The following is a 17,700-nucleotide window of genomic DNA, read 5'->3' as shown; positions in this document are numbered from 1 at the left end:
GAGGGTCATCTTGGATGTTCCAGCCCCTGCTCCCGAGTGACCTCAGTCTACAGCACAGAGAGCAGAAGAGCCACCTCGCTGAGCCCAGACCGTTTCGGAACTGTCATACAATCCAGCAAGCCCGCTTCTGGGTATCCAGCTGAAGAAAACAAAAGCACTCATTCTAGAAGATGCGGGCACCACTATGCTGACTGCGGCATTATTTACAATAACCAAGACACGGAAGCAACCTGAGCGTCCATCAATAGACGAACAGATAAAGAAGGTGTGCGAGATCTATACACACACACACACACACACGATGGAATGTTACTCAGCCATAAAAAAGAATGAGATCTTGCCACGTGCAACATGATGGACCCAGAGGGTATAGTGCTACGTGAAATAAGTCAGCCAGAGGAAGACAAATACCGTGCGATTTCACTTATATGTGGAACGTAAAAAACAAAACAAATGAATAAACAAAACGAAACAGAACAGATTCATTCTGAATGTTCAAACATTCTGGTGTTGCCAGAGGGCAAAACAGAAGGGGATTAAAAAGGTACAAATTTCCCATCATAAAATAATTAAGACACAGGGATGCAATGTACCACATAGGGAATATAGTCACTAATATTGTAACAACTTTTTATGGTGACAGATGGTAGCTAGGTTTATCCTGGTGATCACCAGGTCATGTATTTAAAGGTGGAATCATTAAGTTGTACACCTGAAACTAATATAATACTGTATTCACTTATAATATTGTATAATATATAATATAATATATTGTATAATATTCACATAATATTGTATACACTTCAAGTAAAAATAAATAAAAATTAAAATTTTTCAAAAATGTCAGAATCATGAGATATTGGGCCCCACAGTCCTTATTCCCCCAGTGGAGTGAACATTTAGACCACTAAGTCTTGAGGGTGGTCTGCTAAATAACAACTGATAAACTGCCAAAGTGATGATAGAGGGATAGTTAATAGACTGAAGGGTCATGGGAGGCCTCTCAGAAGAGTTGATATTTGGGCTGAGTCCTGAATGACAAGAAAGAGGTAACCATCAAAAAAAAAGGGGGGGGAGTAACCATATGAAGAACTAGAGGAAGGTCTGAAGTAACTAGAATGTTACCTCACTCTTGTATCTCTAGTGCCTGAAATGATGCCTTGCACATAGTAGGGACTCAACAAAATGTGTTGAACAACTGTAGTAATAAACCCTATTTGTTGCAGGCACCGTGCTCAGTGCTGTGCATACATTAACACAGGCCTCACTTCAATTTTATTATGCACATTTTGTAGATGAGAAGAAATCTCCTGGCAGAAAAGACAAGTGCAAAGGCCCTGGGGCAGGAATGAGTATGGCAGGTGTGAGAAACCGAGAAAGGCCAGTGTTGCAAGAACAAGGTGGACAGCTGGAGGAATGCCATGGGATGAGGACAGATACTCCCAAATGCCAGACTTCTTATTAGTCCTGTCACCCTCTCCCCATGCCCCATCCTGGGGCATCCCAGGGACTGGAGTTTGCCTGTGAAGCAGCCTGAGGGCAGGGCTTCCCCCTGCATGGCCTGGCTTGGGTGGATCCCACCTCCAGGCTCCGTCCACCAGCCAGTCTCCCTGACTAAGCATGTGTTCACACTCATGACCACCGGCCTGTCCAGTCTGTCCCCACTGACCCTCACCAAGTCCTATTGGTGCCGGCCTTCTCTGGCCTCCTGAGCCAAGACCTGGGTTGGGACTGTGACCTGAAAAGGGCCATTTCCAGTCTTTCTTCCCGTTTTAGAGACCCTCTCACAATTGATTCAGTTGCTTAAAAAGCTTTATTGAGCACCTATGATGTGCCAGGCACTGTTCTAGATGCTGGGAATAGAGCTGGGAATAAGACAGACCAAAATCCCTGATTTAGGGGCACCTGGGTGGCTCAGTCGGTTAAGCAACCGCTTTCGGCTCAGGTCATGATCTCAGGGTCCTGGGATCAAGCCCCACATCAGGCTCCCTGCTCAGAAGGGAGTCTGCTTCTCCCTCTCCTTCTGCCCCTCCTCCCCCACTCGTGTGTGCGCTCTCTCTCTCTCTAATAAATAAATGGATAAAATCTTTTTTAAAAATCCCTGATTGATGGAGGATACATTCCAGTGTGAGAGGCTAACAAAAACCAAGATGAACTAGTAAAGCGTAGTGCATACCAGACGGTGATGAGTGCCATGGAGAAAAGAAGAGCCGAGCAAAGACACAGGGACCACTGGCGCTGGAGAGTCGGGGAGGGGAGGGGGCACCCTGGGGAAGTCAGCTGGGGGTTGGGCAGGAAGCATACCAGAGCCATCTTGTTGTCATCATCTCTCTTCCCCGGCACCTCCACCAGGCATGAGGTCACTTCATCGAAGACTCCTGAATGTCACAGTTTCAATGAGGAGACAAGAGGGAGGGTAAAGATATGAGGTAGATCTGGTGTCATAGTCCTGTCTCCCCTCCCCCACTGAGCCACTCCAATCCTTATTCCCCTAGCTGCCGGACTGTGCTGCCCTCCCTGAAAGCCTTCAGTGGCAGCCCATTCCACTGAGCATAAAGCCACCATTCTTGTCAGCACCCTCGAGTCCCTGCCGGATCAGTGTCCTCTGCCCACCTCCCCAGCCCATCTCCTGCTGCTCTCCTCTCGCTCGCCGTGCTCTGGCCACACTGTCCTCCTTCCAGGCCAGGGCAACCTTCCCCCTCAGGGCCTTTGCACAGGTGGTCTCCTCTACCTGGGCCACTCCACTAGCACACCCCATTGCCCAGCTAGGGCTCCCCTCCTTCGCATCTCTGCTTGCCTGCCCCTCCTTGGAGAGGCCTCCCTGACCTTCGGAAAGGAGGGCTCACTCATCCTCTTCAGCATCCCCCTATTCTCATCCTTCAGCTGCAATCACAACGTATAATGAAACTCTGATTTGTGATAGGAGATACCTGTTTTGTCAGCCCTAGATTTCCTCATCTGTCTTCTGGTGAAGGAGGCTCTTCTCCCCTGCGGGCTACCCTTTCCCTGTAGCTAGGTGAAGCTGGATTATGCAAGCCCATCCATCACCCCGTCTTCAGATAGGGGTGGGCCTGGAACCCAAGCTTGGCCAATAAAAGCATCCCATGCCCCCAGCCACAGTGATTGGCCCAGGATGGACGCTTGGCTGAACAGGACCAATAGAGCCCCTTATTTAACAGCACTGAGGGGAACCCAAAAGAAAATGGGCCTCTTTCCTTCTGAGGGCCTGTAAGTGCCTGGAACTTGGTTCAGGGCCATCTCGGCCACCAGAGGCTTCTGGAGGTTGGAGCCAATAGAGAGAGGCAGAGACACCAATAGTTGTGAACACGGCTTGCTCCAAGATCTTGTCTCCTAGGTACCATTTTCCACTAAAAGGAACCAGCCTCCTCAGAGCAATGGCTGAGTCTGGGATTTGGGCAGGAAAGTACAGAACGAGCCTGAGACATCTGGTACCAGAAAACAAGAGATCTCAAAGAACGATGGGGACGTGTCAAAGGGACACAAATCTTGCTTAAAGGGGATCTCACTGGTCAAACTGGGGACAATTTGAGTATCACAATAAATAACGGTAGCAACAGATTATAGTTCACCGAATAACCTAAGAAGTCATGAGTCTATAGCAATATAAACAGGTGCACAAACACATGCAAATCTGATGAGCAATGGAAGAGTCACAGGGTTTCCAAGCATCTCTGCTACTACCGTCCTACTGGGTGGAGCCCGGGGACACATCTCACAGCGCGGAGCCCAGCCCCCCACACCCACATCCGCACATCGCGAGATGTCGGTAATGCAGAGGTTGAGAAATCCTGCCCCAGGAGAAGGGGTATCGAATGGAAAAGGTCAGAAGGGACGGTTCTGGGCTGCTCGGAAAGATCTGTCTTGATCTGTGTCGTAGTTACCAGTTTACATATGTAAATATTCATCGGGAGGTACTTGAGATTAGTAGTACTCTTTACATAGTTTACTGATACATGTTACATATCTTGAAAAGGTTTTAAAAAGGCTAATGCAGTTTGCAAATATGTTGTCTTTAAATATGCAAATGGGCAGGGGTTGCCTGGGTGGCTCGATTGGTCGATTGGTCGGGCGTTGGCTCTTGGTTTCACCTGCCTCGCCTCAGGTAATGATCTCAGGGCTGTGGGATGCCCCGCACTCAGGGTCCACGCTCAGGGGCAGAGTCTGCTTGTCTCTCTCCCTCTGCTCCTCCCTCTGCTTACTCTCTCTCCCTCTGTCTTTCAAATACATAAATAACACCTTTAAAAAGTGCTGATAGACAAAATACTCCTCTTAAAAAGCAAAGATTGGGGGCACCTGCCTGACTCAGGCAGAAGAGCATGTGACTCTTGATCTCAGGTCAATTCGAGCCCCACATGGAGTATAGAGAATACTTAAATAAATAAAACTTAATTTTTTTCAAAGATTTTATTTATTTATTTGACAGAGAGAAGAGTGAGAGAGAAAGCACGAGAGGGAGCAGGATCAGAAGAGAAACAGACTCCCTGCTGAGCAGAAAGACTGATGCAGGACTCGATCCCGAGACTCCAGGATCATGACCTGAGCTGGAGGCAGATGCTTAACCGACTGAGGCACCCAGGCTCCCAGTAAATAAAACTCAAATAAATAAATAAATAAATAAATAGCAAAGATTGACCCTAAACAGCCAAAATAATTTTGGAGAAAAAAAAACCAAAGTTAGTGGACTCATAACACCCTTCCTGATTTCAAAACTTGCTGCAAAGCTATAGTTCAAGACAGTGTGGTTTTGGCATAAGGACGTACAGACCGATGGAATAAAATAGAAAGCCCAGAAATAAGTGTAGTCAACTGATTTTTGACAAGGGTGCCAAGACCATTCAATGGGGAAAGATGGCCTTTTAACAAATGGTTCTGGGAAAACTGGATTTCCACATGCAAAAGAATGAAGTTGGGGGGATCCTGGGTGGCGCAGTCGTTAAGCGTCTGCCTTTGGCTCAGGGCGTGATCCCGGCATTCTGGGATCGAGCCCCACATCATGCCTCTCCTCTCAGAGCCTGTTTCTTCCTCTCCTACTCCCCCTGCTTGTGTTCCCTCTCTTGCTGGCTGTCTCTCTCTGTCAAATAAATAAATAAAATCTTTAATAAAAAAAAAAAAAGAATGAAGTTGGGCCCCTACCTCACACTATACACAAAAGCTGACTCAAACAGTAAGATTAAAAGCTAAAACTATAAAACTCTTCAAAGCACACATAGGAGGAAACCTTCATGACATTGGATATGGCAATAATTTCATGAATACAACACCAAAAGGACAGACAATAAAGGAAAAAATAAACCAACTTCATCAAAATTTAAAATTTTTGTGCGTCAAAGAACACTATGGGGGCACCTGCATGGCTCAGTGGGTCAAACGTCAGACTTTTGATTTCGGCTTGGGTCGTGATCACAGGGTCGTGAGTCGCTCAGAGCTCAGCGCAGGGTCTGTTTATCCCTCTCCCTCCTCTTCAGCCCCCTCTCCTGCTCATGCACACACATACACATGTGCTCACTCTCAAATAAATAAATAAATAAATCTTAAAAAAAAGAGAGAGAGAAAACACTACCCAAGAGAATGAAAAGACAACTCACAGAATGGGAGAGAATATTTGCAAATCATATATCTGATAAAGAATTAAGTAGCCAGAATATATAAAGAACTTCTAAAACTCAACAACAACAAAACACAAACAACCAAATTTGAAAACGGGCAAAGGACTTGAATACACTTTTCTCCAAAGAAGATACACAAACACCAATAAGCACATGAAAAGATGCTCAACACCAGTCATCATCCGAGAAATGCAAATCAAAGCCACGACGAGATACCACTTTACAGCCTTCAGAATGTCTATTATAAAAATATTTTCAAAAAAAGAAAAATAGGGGCGCCTGGGTGGCTCAGTCGTTAAGCGTCTGCTTTCGGCTCAGGGCGTGATCCTGGAGTCCTGGGATCGAGCCCCACATCAGGCTCCTCTGCTGGGAGCCTGCTTCTTCCTCTCCCACTCCCCCTGCCTGTGTTCCCTCCCTCGCTGGCTGTCTCTCTCTCTGTCAAATAAATAAATAAAATCTTTAAAAAGAAAAATGGCAAGTGTTGACAAGGAGAGATTAATAGTGCAGAAATTGGAAACCTTGTACATTGCTGGTGGAAATGCAAATTAGTACAGCTGCTCTGGAAAATAGTTTAGTGGTTCCTCCAAAAGCTAAACATAGAATTACCAGGTGATCCAGCAAAGCCACACGTAGGTACGTAGCTAAAGGAACTGAACAGGATTCAAACAGATACTTGCACACTGATGTTTATAACAGCAGCATTATTCACAATAGCCCAAAAGCAGAAACAACCCAAGTGTCCATCCATGGGTAAATGGACGAAAAAATGTGGTACACATCTTAGAATTTTATTCAACCGTAAAAAGAAATGAAGTACTGGTACGTGCTACAGCATAGATGAACGTTACGTGAAATAAACCAGACACGAAGGGTCAAATAGCATATAATGCCACTTCCACGATCTATCTAGAATGGGCAAATTCACAGAGAAAGACTAGAGTTAGCAGAGCCTGGAGAGAGAGGGTTGGGGGCTGTTGCTTTATGGTATGAGCTTCTATCTGGAGAGATGAAAAAGTTCGGGAACTAGAGAGTGGTAACGGCTGTATGACACTGTAAGTGTGACTAATGCCCCTGAATCATACACTTGAACACGGAGTCACCATACGGCCGAGCAAGCCTACTCCTAGGGGTATACCGAAGAGAAATGGAGACATGGCCACCCAAAATCTATGCATGAATGCTCATAGTAGTCCTATTCAGAATAGCCAGAGGGCAGAAACAACCCAAATATCTATCAGCTGATGAATGGAGAAACAACATGTGGGATACAGTGCAATATTATTCAGTCGTAAGAAGGAATGAAGTCCTGATCCACGCTACGGCATGAATGAATCTCGAGAACATTATGCTAAGTAGAAGCCAATCACAAAGGACCACATATTGTATGATTCCATTGACATGAAATGTCCAAAATAGATATATAGAGACAGAAAGTAGATTAGTGATTGACTAGGGCTGGGGGTCACGGGTTGGGGATGACATCTAAGGGGTATAGGGTTTCTTTTCGGGGAGATGAAAATGTTCTAAAATGGATTGTGGTGATGGCTGCCTAACACTGTGTATATTTTTAAAGCATTAAGTTGTATCCTTTTAGTGGATAAATGTTATGGTTATATGAATTATATCTCAATAAAACTGTTTAAAGAAAAAACTGACTTGCAGGGCACGTGGATGGCTCAGTCGGTTAAGTGGCTGCCTTCGGCTCGGGTCATGACCCCGGGGTCCTGGGATCGAGCCCCACATCAGGCTCCCTGCTCAGTAGGGGGTCTGCTTCTCCCTCTGCCCCTCCCCTTGCTTGTGCCCTCTCTCTCTCTCAAATAAATAAATAAATATAAAATGCACGTAGAAGGGGCACCCGGCTGGCTCCGTCGGTGGAGAACGTGACCCTTAATTTCGGGGCTGTGAGTTCAAGCTCCATGTTGGGTGTAGAGAGTACTTAAAAATAAAATCTTAAAAAAAATTGTTTTTGTTTTTAAATAAAATGTATATGGAAGAATGAGTGTCTACTAATAGCCTCCAGGGCACAGTTGGATGCTCTTGTCCTCAGAATACGTCTGAGAACTTCAAAGAGGAATTCTCACCCTACCAGACACACATTGTACCTTTGTAAACCCATATTTATAAAGCCATGGTATATTTTCAAAAATCACAATATGGGGGCACCTGGGTGGCACAGCGGTTAAGCGTCTGCCTTCGGCTCAGGGCGTGATCCCAGCGTTGTGGGATCGAGCCCCGCATCAGGCTCCTCTGCTATGAGCCTGCTTCTTCCTCTCCCACTCCCCCTGCTTGTGTTCCCTCTCTCGCTGGCTGTCTCTATCTCTGTCAAATAAATAAATAAAATCTCAAAAAAAAAAATCACAATATGGAGTTGGTGCAGGAACAAACAAAAATATTTGGAGACATAAATAATTGGGAAAAGATCTTTACAACATCAAAAATCAATAAGGGATTCATTTGCAGAATCCCTGTGTATCCCAGGTGAGTGAGGCGCAGACAGGACGTCAAGCTTCACTCTAGTGAGGATGTCAAACACTCAGCAGAGGTGAGCTGAGCCTAGAGCCTGCCTGCCCCACGGCTCAGACTTGAACCTGAGAAGCCAGGTCTGAAATGGAACTGGAAAGAAAGAGGCATACATTTTGAAAGAAATGGATAGTTATGTGACTCATAACCTGGACATAATAAAAGCGTTATGATATGAAGATATTTCAGTTAGGGAAATTGAAGCTCAGCGAGGTTAAGTCGTTTGTCCCAAGTCACACAGCAAGCAGAGGCTGAGCACTAGATCTCTCGTTATAATTAATATGTTGCATGCTGTCCACTGTATGCTGCTCCTTCCTCTTCCCACTCCTCTTCTCTAGCCTCCCTGCCCTACGAGTCTGAATACAAAATTCTTCCAAGGTAGTGGCTCTCTGGGGCTGTCGCCCTTGCTGTACTCACCTTCTGGGATGCTTTGGAAGGCTGTGGTGTCCTCGTCTGTGGTATTAGAGGTGGGGAACCCCAGCGGGAACTGACCTGTCTCAGTGCTGCCCATCTCGCCCCAGCTCCCCAGATTCTCATCCAGGGGTATGGCATGGACGCTATTGTCCTCGGAATAATCTTGCTGGCTGCTCAGTGTCAGGGTGGACGTGTCGCTGAAGATGAGGCTGGAGCCCAGGCTGACGGTCTCATTGGAGCCCAGGATCAGGGTCATGCACGAGGCTGGAGAAAGGGTGGAGTTGGGTCCACGGGTGCTGGAGTGCAGGCTGATACCGTCACTGGAGCCAGGAATCAGGGTCAAGCATGAGGCCTGAGTGATGGTCATATTCAAGTCAGACCTGGGATTGCCATTTGAAGCCATGCTGATGGTTCCCTTGGAACTTGTGTCCCAGGCTGCCCCAAGGGCTCCTTTTGAGACAGACCCAGAGATCTTATGTGAAACCACAGTGATGGTCTCGTTGGCATCTGGGATCAGGGTCCCACCAGAACCTCGAGCTGCATGCAGGTCCAGCTTGGAGGTGGTTTTTGAGCCCACACCAAGTATCGGGTTGGAGTCCAAGTCCAGAGAAGAGTTTGAGGCTGGAATAAGGAGTGCTTTCGAGCCTGGCCTGGAGACGCACTGGCCCACAACCAGGGCCTCTCTTGAATAGGGCCTTATAAATGGGTTTGCTTCAGGCCTGGAAGGATTGGAGTTACTCTGACCCAAATCAAAAATCTTGCTTGAGAGGGAGTTGAAAGCCTCCTGAGAATTGGGCCCTGTGTGGCCCCCTGAGCTCAGACCCTGGGCCTCAGTAGAGCTGGGGCTCAGAATGAGGTTTGAGGCTGGACTTAGGGCCCTCTGGGAGTTAGGCCTCGAGACGTGATTTGAACTCGGGCCCAGGGCTTCACCTGAGCGGGAAGTGGTGATTTGGAGGGAGGCAGGGCCCGCGGTCCAGCTGTCAACAGGCCTGGGGGTGTGACCAGTCACCAGGCCAGGGGCCTCCTCTGAGACAGGACTCAGACTTGGATTAAGGTCTGGAACAAGAGCTGAGCCAGGATTCAGGGGTGGGTTCACGAGAGGAACAAGGCCCATGTCTGAGTGGGGCCCAGAGATGGTGCCGGAGGCTAAATCTGAGACCTCGGTGAAGCTGAGAGTAGGTGTCACCTTCGAGTTTTCACAGAGGACCAGACTAGACTCTGGGCTCAGAGCCATGCCCGGTCTGGTGGTCTCTCAATGCCACTGCACCCTTCTCTCCGATAGCCAACTGTTGAGCTCCCTGCAATGCGCCTGAGAGGGAAAAAGGCAAATTCAGCATGCTCCACCTTCTAAGTCATGCTTAATACCTTTCCATGGCTCCCCACCATCCTTAGGATGAAAGCCCTTGCATGACTTCTCAGGTCCTTTGTGACCACACCCAGCCCACCCTTCCAACCCCATCTACTCAGCTCTGCCCCTTGCATTCTGGGAGCCAGCCAGATCCCCTGGGTTTCTCTGACCGCACCCTTCTTCCTCTCAGCGCTCGGCCCTTAATCAACGCAATTCCCTTGGCTTGGAACCTCCTCCCGATGTCCTTTTCCACGTCCGCTCCTCCTGGCAAAATCTTCAACCTACTTTATTCCAGTGACCCATTTCGTGGTCTAGCCTCTGGTAGAGGTGGCCACAACCATGCTTATCTTGGTCCCTGGGACATGCCCAGCCTCTAGCACCCAGTGGGAAGTCCATAAATACTAGACCAAGGTAGTAAAGGGGAAGGAGGAGCCCCCTGAGGGGTTACCCTACTTCCAGCCTAAATTTCTAGAACTATTCTGCAGCTGGCTGTGGCACTGGATTCCCAAAGCAGGCCGTGGCGGTTTACCTATTCTGGGTGAGGCGGGCTACCTGGAGAACCTGGGGCAGTCCTCAAAACCAGAGCCCACCTCACACCAGCAATCTGACTGCCGGGTGAACTCCCCAACCCTCCCCCACCCTCTCCCACTTCCAGACTGGGGCTCCTCTCCCTGTGGGAACCAGGGACAGCTCACCTGCATTCATGGTGTTCTTAAGCAGGACTGGGCCCCTGGGAGGAGACACAGAAGAAGACCGAGTCAGGTGAAGTGTGTTTTCTCAATGCTTGCTGAGCAAAGTCAACAGGCCAGACATGCACATCTGCTAACCAGATCTGCCCTACACACACACACACACACACACACACACACACGCACACACAGAGAGTTCTGGAAGTTGGGTGTTATTGCCCCATTATATACTTAAAGAAGTGGAGGTCAAGGAAAGGAAGGTCACCCACCCTACCGGCTCTCAGGGAAGCCAAGACCCTCTCTTTCTGCCAGTCAGCCACCTAAACTCCTCCATGGCTTTTTCCACTGTCTTCAGGACAGCGTCTCCAATTCTCAGCAGGACCTAAAAGGCCCTTCTGTGTCTGGCTTTAACGCCTCTTTCACTCCTCCTGCCCCTCCATACTCCCTTCCCCACTCCATTCCACCACCCCTCAATGCGTCTGTGTTTTTCCAAAGAGCCAGGCTCCTGGGTTCAGTCTGGGCCTTCCAGAAGTTGGGCACACCCTTCTCCAGACTCCTTCCCGGCTAGCCCCTATGGCTTCACCCTTCAAATTTCAGCTTAAGAGACTTCCAGAGCCCCCAGAAAGGTAAGGTCCACTTGTAAGTTCCCAGGGTGTCTTGTCCACTTGTCCCTTGTTGGCACATAATAATATCTGGTCTCTGCACTGGGCAGCAAGATCTCAGAGAGTCTAGCACAGCACCTGGCACACAGGAACTGTTCAGTAAATAAGCTACTTGCTTCATCGTTTCACGTCTTCTTCATCCATTTATTCGTTCGCTAGCTCATTTCATCGCGTATTCATGTATTATTCACACACTAACTCATTCACTAAATCGTTCGCTCATTCTATAAATTTTTCTGTGCATCTTTATAGTTTGGCTTTGGACCGACCATAGATTTGGATGGCTCTGGATTCCATCCCAGTTCAACTTTTACTAGTCTGAGTGAGCCTGGCCAAGAGACTTTCCCCCTCTGGCCCTCATCCCGCTCATCTCTAACATGGGGAGCGACAGCCTGCCACCCAGGGTGGTGGTGGTTTCGGGCCTAGCACAGAACACACGGGCTACCAAAGGCCCTCTCTAAATGATGGCTACCCTTCTGGCGCTCTTCGCCAGGCACTGTGGCCAGAGAGGAGTAAGACGCTCGGAGCCCAGTGAGAGCTGCCTTCGTCCATGCACAGCTTTGCACCCCGCCTCAGAAGCAGGACGTATCCACTTACCCTCAGCACCAGATCTGATCTGACCCGGAAGCTAATGAAATTTAAAGATTCAGAACCCCTGGCTACACAGTCCCTTTCCAAGGGTACTCTACTTAATTTGGTGTTCACAATTCTGTCTTTTTTTACTTAAAGAAGAGCCTAAAAAAAATCTTCAGGCTCCAAAAAACCCTAGATCTTCCCTTCATCACCCCTCCCACCTGTGTGCATGCAGGTGGGGGGGTGTGTGTGCACGCGTGCGCACACACACACACCACGGTTATCGAAGAGAGGCATTTTCAACCTGGAAAAATACGCATCAGGTGAAGCCTCTGAGGCTGTGCGTAGGATTTTAGAAGGCCCATGTGGTTTGGGCTGTGGAAGAGAACAATCTCTACCCCTCTGACATAGCAGGAGCATAATACAAGGTCACTGGGCAGAAAGCTACAGGTCTCAACCCTGGCTGACCCTCCCTCTTCCGTGAGAAAAGAACAGGTCTCCCCCATTCTTCTTCTATTCCCTCATCCTCTTCTTTCATCTCGCAACAGACAGGCAAGACTTCAGAGCTGCCTGCCAGTGACAGGAGCAGCCCATGTCTTACCCTCCACCAAAGGGACATTGTGCATTGGGAAGAGCGGTGATTGTGGGGGGGCTTGGGTGGGACACAGCGGAGCCAAAGGAGCTCGCTACTGACTCGGCAGCCACAAGCTACCTCTTGGTCTTTGCTTTCCAAGCCTTAGGGTCCCAAATAGGGAGGGTAGAGGACAGCTATGAAACAGCTAGCGAACCCTGTCTGAGACTGAGAGAATCACTGACTGATTCCCATCCTCTCTCCTCAGTGAACCCTTCCAAGCCTTGAACAGGGTGGTTGGAGCTCTCAGGGGGTGTAACTCTCAGTGGATCTTCTAGTTCCTCGTGGAGAACACATTTACCAGCTATATGGGCCTGGAATATGTGAAAGCACTCACACACCTACGTGTGCACACACACATCTGACACTGGGGCACCTCACACCTAGAGAATCCAAAACAGAACTTGCCATCTTTCTCCTAAATCAGACCTTCCTATTCTCTTCCATTTCTAGAAACTGGCTCTACTATACAAGACAGAAATGCTATCATCCTTGACTACTCTCTTTCTCACTTGCTGCCTCCAATTTTGGCCAAGTTCTGCCAACTCTGGCTCCAGAAAAGCTCCCAAATATCTCCCCCTATCTCCATCACCACTGCCAGACCCTAGTGCAGATCCCATTGCCTAAGACCCCTATATGGAGGGACTGCTCCCAACAAGCCATTTTCCAAATCGAGCTGCACATATCTTCCTTTAAAATTGCATTCAATGGTGTGGTGCTGACATAAGGATAGACATACAGATGAATGGAATAGAACTGAGAGCCCAGAAATATACCTATGCATCCATGGTCAATTAATTTTTGACAGGGTTGCCAGTTCCATTCATCGGAGGTAGAATAGTCTCTTCAACAAATGGTGGTAGGACCACTAGGTTTCAACATGCAAAAAAATGACCTTGGACCCCTACCTCACACTATATACAAAAATTGACTCAAAAAGGATTAAAGACCTAAATATAAAAGCTAAAATTAGAAAACTCTTAGAAGAGGGGCGCCTGGGTGGCACAGCGGTTAAGCGTCTGCCTTCGGCTCAGGGCGTGATCCCGGCGTTATGGGATCGAGCCCCACATCAGGCTCCTCCGCTATGAGCCTGCTTCTTCCTCTCCCACTCCCCCTGCTTGTGTTCCCTCTCTCGCTGGCTGTCTCTATCTCTGTTGAATAAATAAATAAAATCTTAAAAAAAAAAAAAGAAAACTCTTAGAAGAAAACATAGGGGTACATCTTTACAACCTTAGATTTGGCAATGGTTTGTTAGACGTGACACCAAAAGCACAAGCAACAAAAGAAAAAAAGTCAGTTAGGCATCATCAAAATTAAAAACTTGTGCATCAAAAGACATCATCAAGAGGTGGAAAGACAGCCTACAGAATGGGAGAAAATATTTGTAAGTCATATAACTGATGAGTCCAGTATCCAGAATATATAAAGAACTTTTTTTTAAAGCAGGCTCCATGCCGTGTAGAGCCCAGCGTGGGGCTTGAACTCACAACCCTGAGATCAAGATCTGAGCTGAGATCAAGAGTCAGATGCTTAACCGACCGAGCCACCCAGACATCCCCAGAATATATAAAGAACTCTTAAAACTCAACAACCAAAAAGCAAGCAATCCATTTTTAAAATGGGTAAATGAGACTTGACTAGAACACTTTTCCAAAGAAGATATACAAATATTTAACAAGCACACAAAAATATGCTCCACATCGTTAGTCCTCAGGAAGTTGCAATTCAAATCCATGATGAGATATTATTTTATACTCACTATAATTTTTTAAATGGAAAATAACAAGGGGCACCTGCTGGCTCGGTCAGCAGAGCATGCGACCCTTGATTTCGGGGTCATGAGTTTGAGCCCCACATTGGGCACAGAGATATCTTTTTTTTTTTTTAAGATTTTATTTATTTATTCGACAGAGATAGAGACAGCCAGCAAGAGAGGGAACACAAGCAGGGGGAGTGGGAGAGGAAGAAGCAGGCTCATAGCAGAAGAGCCTGATGTGGGGCTCGATCCCGTAACGCCAGGATCACGCCCTGAGCCGAAGGCAGACGCTTAACCGCTGTGCCACCCAGGCGCCCCTAGAGATATCTTTTAAAACGAAAAGTTAAAAATTAAAAAAAGAAGAAAGAAAGAAAGAAAGAAAAGAACAAGTGCTGGCAAGGATGTAGAAAATCAACAGCCTTAAACAGTGCTGATAGGGATGTAAAATGGTGCGGCCTCTGTAAAAACCAACCTGGTGGTACCTCAGGAGGTTAAACAGAATTAGCACGTGATCCAGCAATTCCACTCCTAGCTACGTACTCAAAAGAATGGAAAATGGATGTTCCAACAAAAACTTGTACAAAAATGTTCACAGTTGCACATTCGCAAGAGCCAAAGGTGGAAACAACCCAAATGTCCGTGACCTGGTGAATGGACAAACAAAATGTTTCTTCGTGCAATGGAATATTACGCAGCCATAAAAAAGAATCACATGCTGATACTTGCTAAGTAAGGACAAACTGAAAATATTATGTGAAGTGAGAGAAGTCAGACACAAAGGCCACATCTCGTATGATTCCATTCATATGAATATCTAAACTAATCAATTCTAGCAAGACTAAAAGCAGATTAAGGCAGCTGGAGAGAGGTTGCCAGGGACTGAGGAAAGAGGAGAATGGGAAGGGACTGCTTGCTGGGTACAAGCTTACCTTGTGGAGTGACAAAAATGTTTGGGTACTAGATAGTGACGATGGTCGCACAACACTATAAAGGCACTAAATGCCACTAATAGTGAATTTTATGCTATGCAATATTGTGCCACAATTTTTTTAATGCATGTACCAGGCAAGAGGGTGTAGACTCACTTTTCCTGCTCCTCCCTTCCAAGTACAACTAAATCTCCTGGAAATGATTCAACTGAAAACCATCAATGGATTCTGAAAGCTAAGAAGAAGGCAGTGGACTGTCTAGGAACCTCGGAACTTGAGGGATGACACTGGATGCATTGCCCAGGGTTTTCTTTTTATCTCCCATGTACCCCAGACGGTGCACCAGAGAGGCCTGCAACACAGATCTGCCTCAGAGACCTGTGATACAAAACAAAATATCGAGCGCTCTTAGAGTTCCAGAGGAAGAGAAAGCATTGAAAACATTCAAAGAAGGAATAGTTGAAAACATCCCAAACTTAGTGAAGAGGATAACCACAAACAGGATAAACCCAAAGAAATCCACGCCAAAACGCATCATGATTAAACTTCCAAAAACTAAACACAATGGAAAAAAATCTTAAAAGCAACCAGAGAGCATTACATATGAGAGAACACCCATTCGAATGACAGAGGATTTCTCATCTGAAACCAGGGAGGCCAGAAAGAAGTTGCACACATTTTTCCAGTGGTGAAACAAACAAACAAACAAAACTGTCAACTGTGAATTCTAGATCTGGCAAAACTCTCCCTCAGGAATGAAGGGGAAATAAAGATATTCTCAGACAAAGGAAAAATGCATGCCAATCCAACCATGCCATTCCCCTGTAGAACCCTCTGGGACTCCTCATGGGTTTTCAGATGATGGGGTGTAGGTAAGGCTTATATTTTTCATAAGACAGATTTCTGACCTCTGCTTTGTACCTCTGAGGGGGCTAAGGAGTCAGACTTATCAAGCTCTCCCCCTTTCACCCCTCCCCGAAGTGATTATCACATAGCTGGTGGGTAGGCCAATGGTGGAGACACCCTGGTCCACAGTGTGATGGCTGTTTCTTTTACCAGGACCCTCAGCCCACAGGCCTGGCCCCTCTATCTCTCCAGCTACATCCATTCCCCAGTCCCACACTCTCAACTTCTCCCAGTGCCTCAGATGTGTTGGCCTCCTTCTTGACTTGGGGCCTTTGTAAATACTCTTTCTTCTTCCTGTAAACTTCCCCAAGATTACCCATCTAACCCTCCATCACTTCCCCTGGCTAACATCGAACATTTTAGATGCCAGTTTAGGAGTCCCTTCCTCCAGGAAGTCTTCCTGGGACCCTCCAATGTGGGTGAAATGCCCCTTGCACGTTTTCACTCTGTTCTAGAGGATCACTCTGTTTACTCACGTGTCTCCACTCAAACAATGAGCTCGTCAGTCTCTGGCTATCATGTCACCCCTGTTTTCCCAGCACATGACACGGTGCCTAGCACACAGGGGAGGTTCAGGAACATTCGTGGAGTGAGGGAATGGATGGGTGGGTGGATGGATGGATGGATGGATGGATGGATGGGTGGATGGATGGATGGATGGATGGATGGATGGGTGGATGGATGACAACTCTTCAAGATAGGTATCATTATCCTCACTTCCTGGCATGTTAATTCAGACTAGTAAGGAATCTAAAGTAATGTTGGCAAAGCCCCAGAAAATGGCAGTCAGAATTCAAACCCAGGTCCTCTCAACTGACAGCTTTTCCTACAACACCCCAGAGATTTCTGAGCCATGAATCACTCAGTGAAGCCACATCTTCCCATTTCTCATTCCCCATTCCTGCTGCCACTTAGGCCCTACCCTAGAGGAGAAGTCCAGTGAAAACAACACAACTCTCCTGATGCCCAGTTATGATGCACAAATCCAGGGCTTTGTGGTCAGCTGGACCGGAATTTGAAAGCTACTTGGTCTCTGACCAGTAGTGTGAATGTGGGCAGGTGGCCTCACCATGCTGGGCATTGGTCTTAATACTCAATCCGTAAGACTCGTGTGGGGAAGAAAATGGATAACGCACATAGTAAGGGTCACAGCACCTGACCCCCAATGGCCCCCCATAAATGCTCCTCCTCCTCATCCCTCCCCCCCCCCCGGGTGAGGATAGGGTAGGGGAACTTGAGATAAAGACCGAGTCTGGCTTCCAGGGTCTCTGCCTTCATGCCCCCCCCCACTACCCCCAGTCTATGGCATTCCTTCCTGGGTCTTCTCACCTCCCCCAACTCCCGCCCACCATACTCTCAAAACAAGCCTAAACTCTTTTCCCAGGAGCCTTGAGCTGCGGACATAAAGTTCAGTGTGTTACCTCCACCTGGGGCATCCACATGGTAACAGAAAATTCAGCTTTAAGCCAAAGGTATGAAGTTCTAACTGTGGAATTACAGCCAGGGGAAAACTTTTACCCAGGGGGGTGGGGTCAAGGTGGTAACTGCCTTGTGGAGGCTGTGAAGGCCGCCCCCACCCCTGGGACTTTCCCAGAGCCACCCCTCAGCTTACCTTGTCTCCCCCCAGCCCAGGCTGGTGTTACGG

General features: G+C 47.5%; 1 protein-coding gene across 11 annotated transcripts in view; it reads right to left on the bottom strand.

Moving 5' to 3' along the window:
• MROH7 (maestro heat like repeat family member 7) overlaps nucleotides 1-17,700 on the bottom strand; it is a 61,571-nt gene that overhangs the window by 32,962 nt on the left and 10,909 nt on the right. For 7 of the 11 annotated variants that reach the window (XM_045802256.2, XM_087865907.1, XM_087865906.1 and 4 more), the window contains 3 exons: nucleotides 10,605-10,639; nucleotides 8,565-9,870; nucleotides 2,305-2,378 (listed from right to left, as the gene is read on the bottom strand). In XM_045802256.2, coding sequence (XP_045658212.2) covers nucleotides 2,305-2,378; nucleotides 8,565-9,795 — 1,305 coding nt within the window. In that variant the 5' untranslated portion in view covers nucleotides 9,796-9,870; nucleotides 10,605-10,639. Of the gene's footprint in view, nucleotides 1-2,304; nucleotides 2,379-8,564; nucleotides 9,871-10,604; nucleotides 10,640-17,700 lie in introns of those variants that run through there. The other 4 variants (XM_045802260.2, XM_045802263.2, XM_045802261.2 and 1 more) reach the window with 3 other exon arrangements.

This window comes from Ursus americanus, chromosome 12, assembly GCF_024610735.1.
Source record: "Ursus americanus isolate L20-20 chromosome 12, mUrsAme1.1.p, whole genome shotgun sequence".
Classification (NCBI taxonomy): domain Eukaryota; kingdom Metazoa; phylum Chordata; class Mammalia; order Carnivora; family Ursidae; genus Ursus; species Ursus americanus.
Note: the sequence above shows the minus strand (reverse complement) of the source record. Positions and strands in the feature narration are given on the sequence as shown.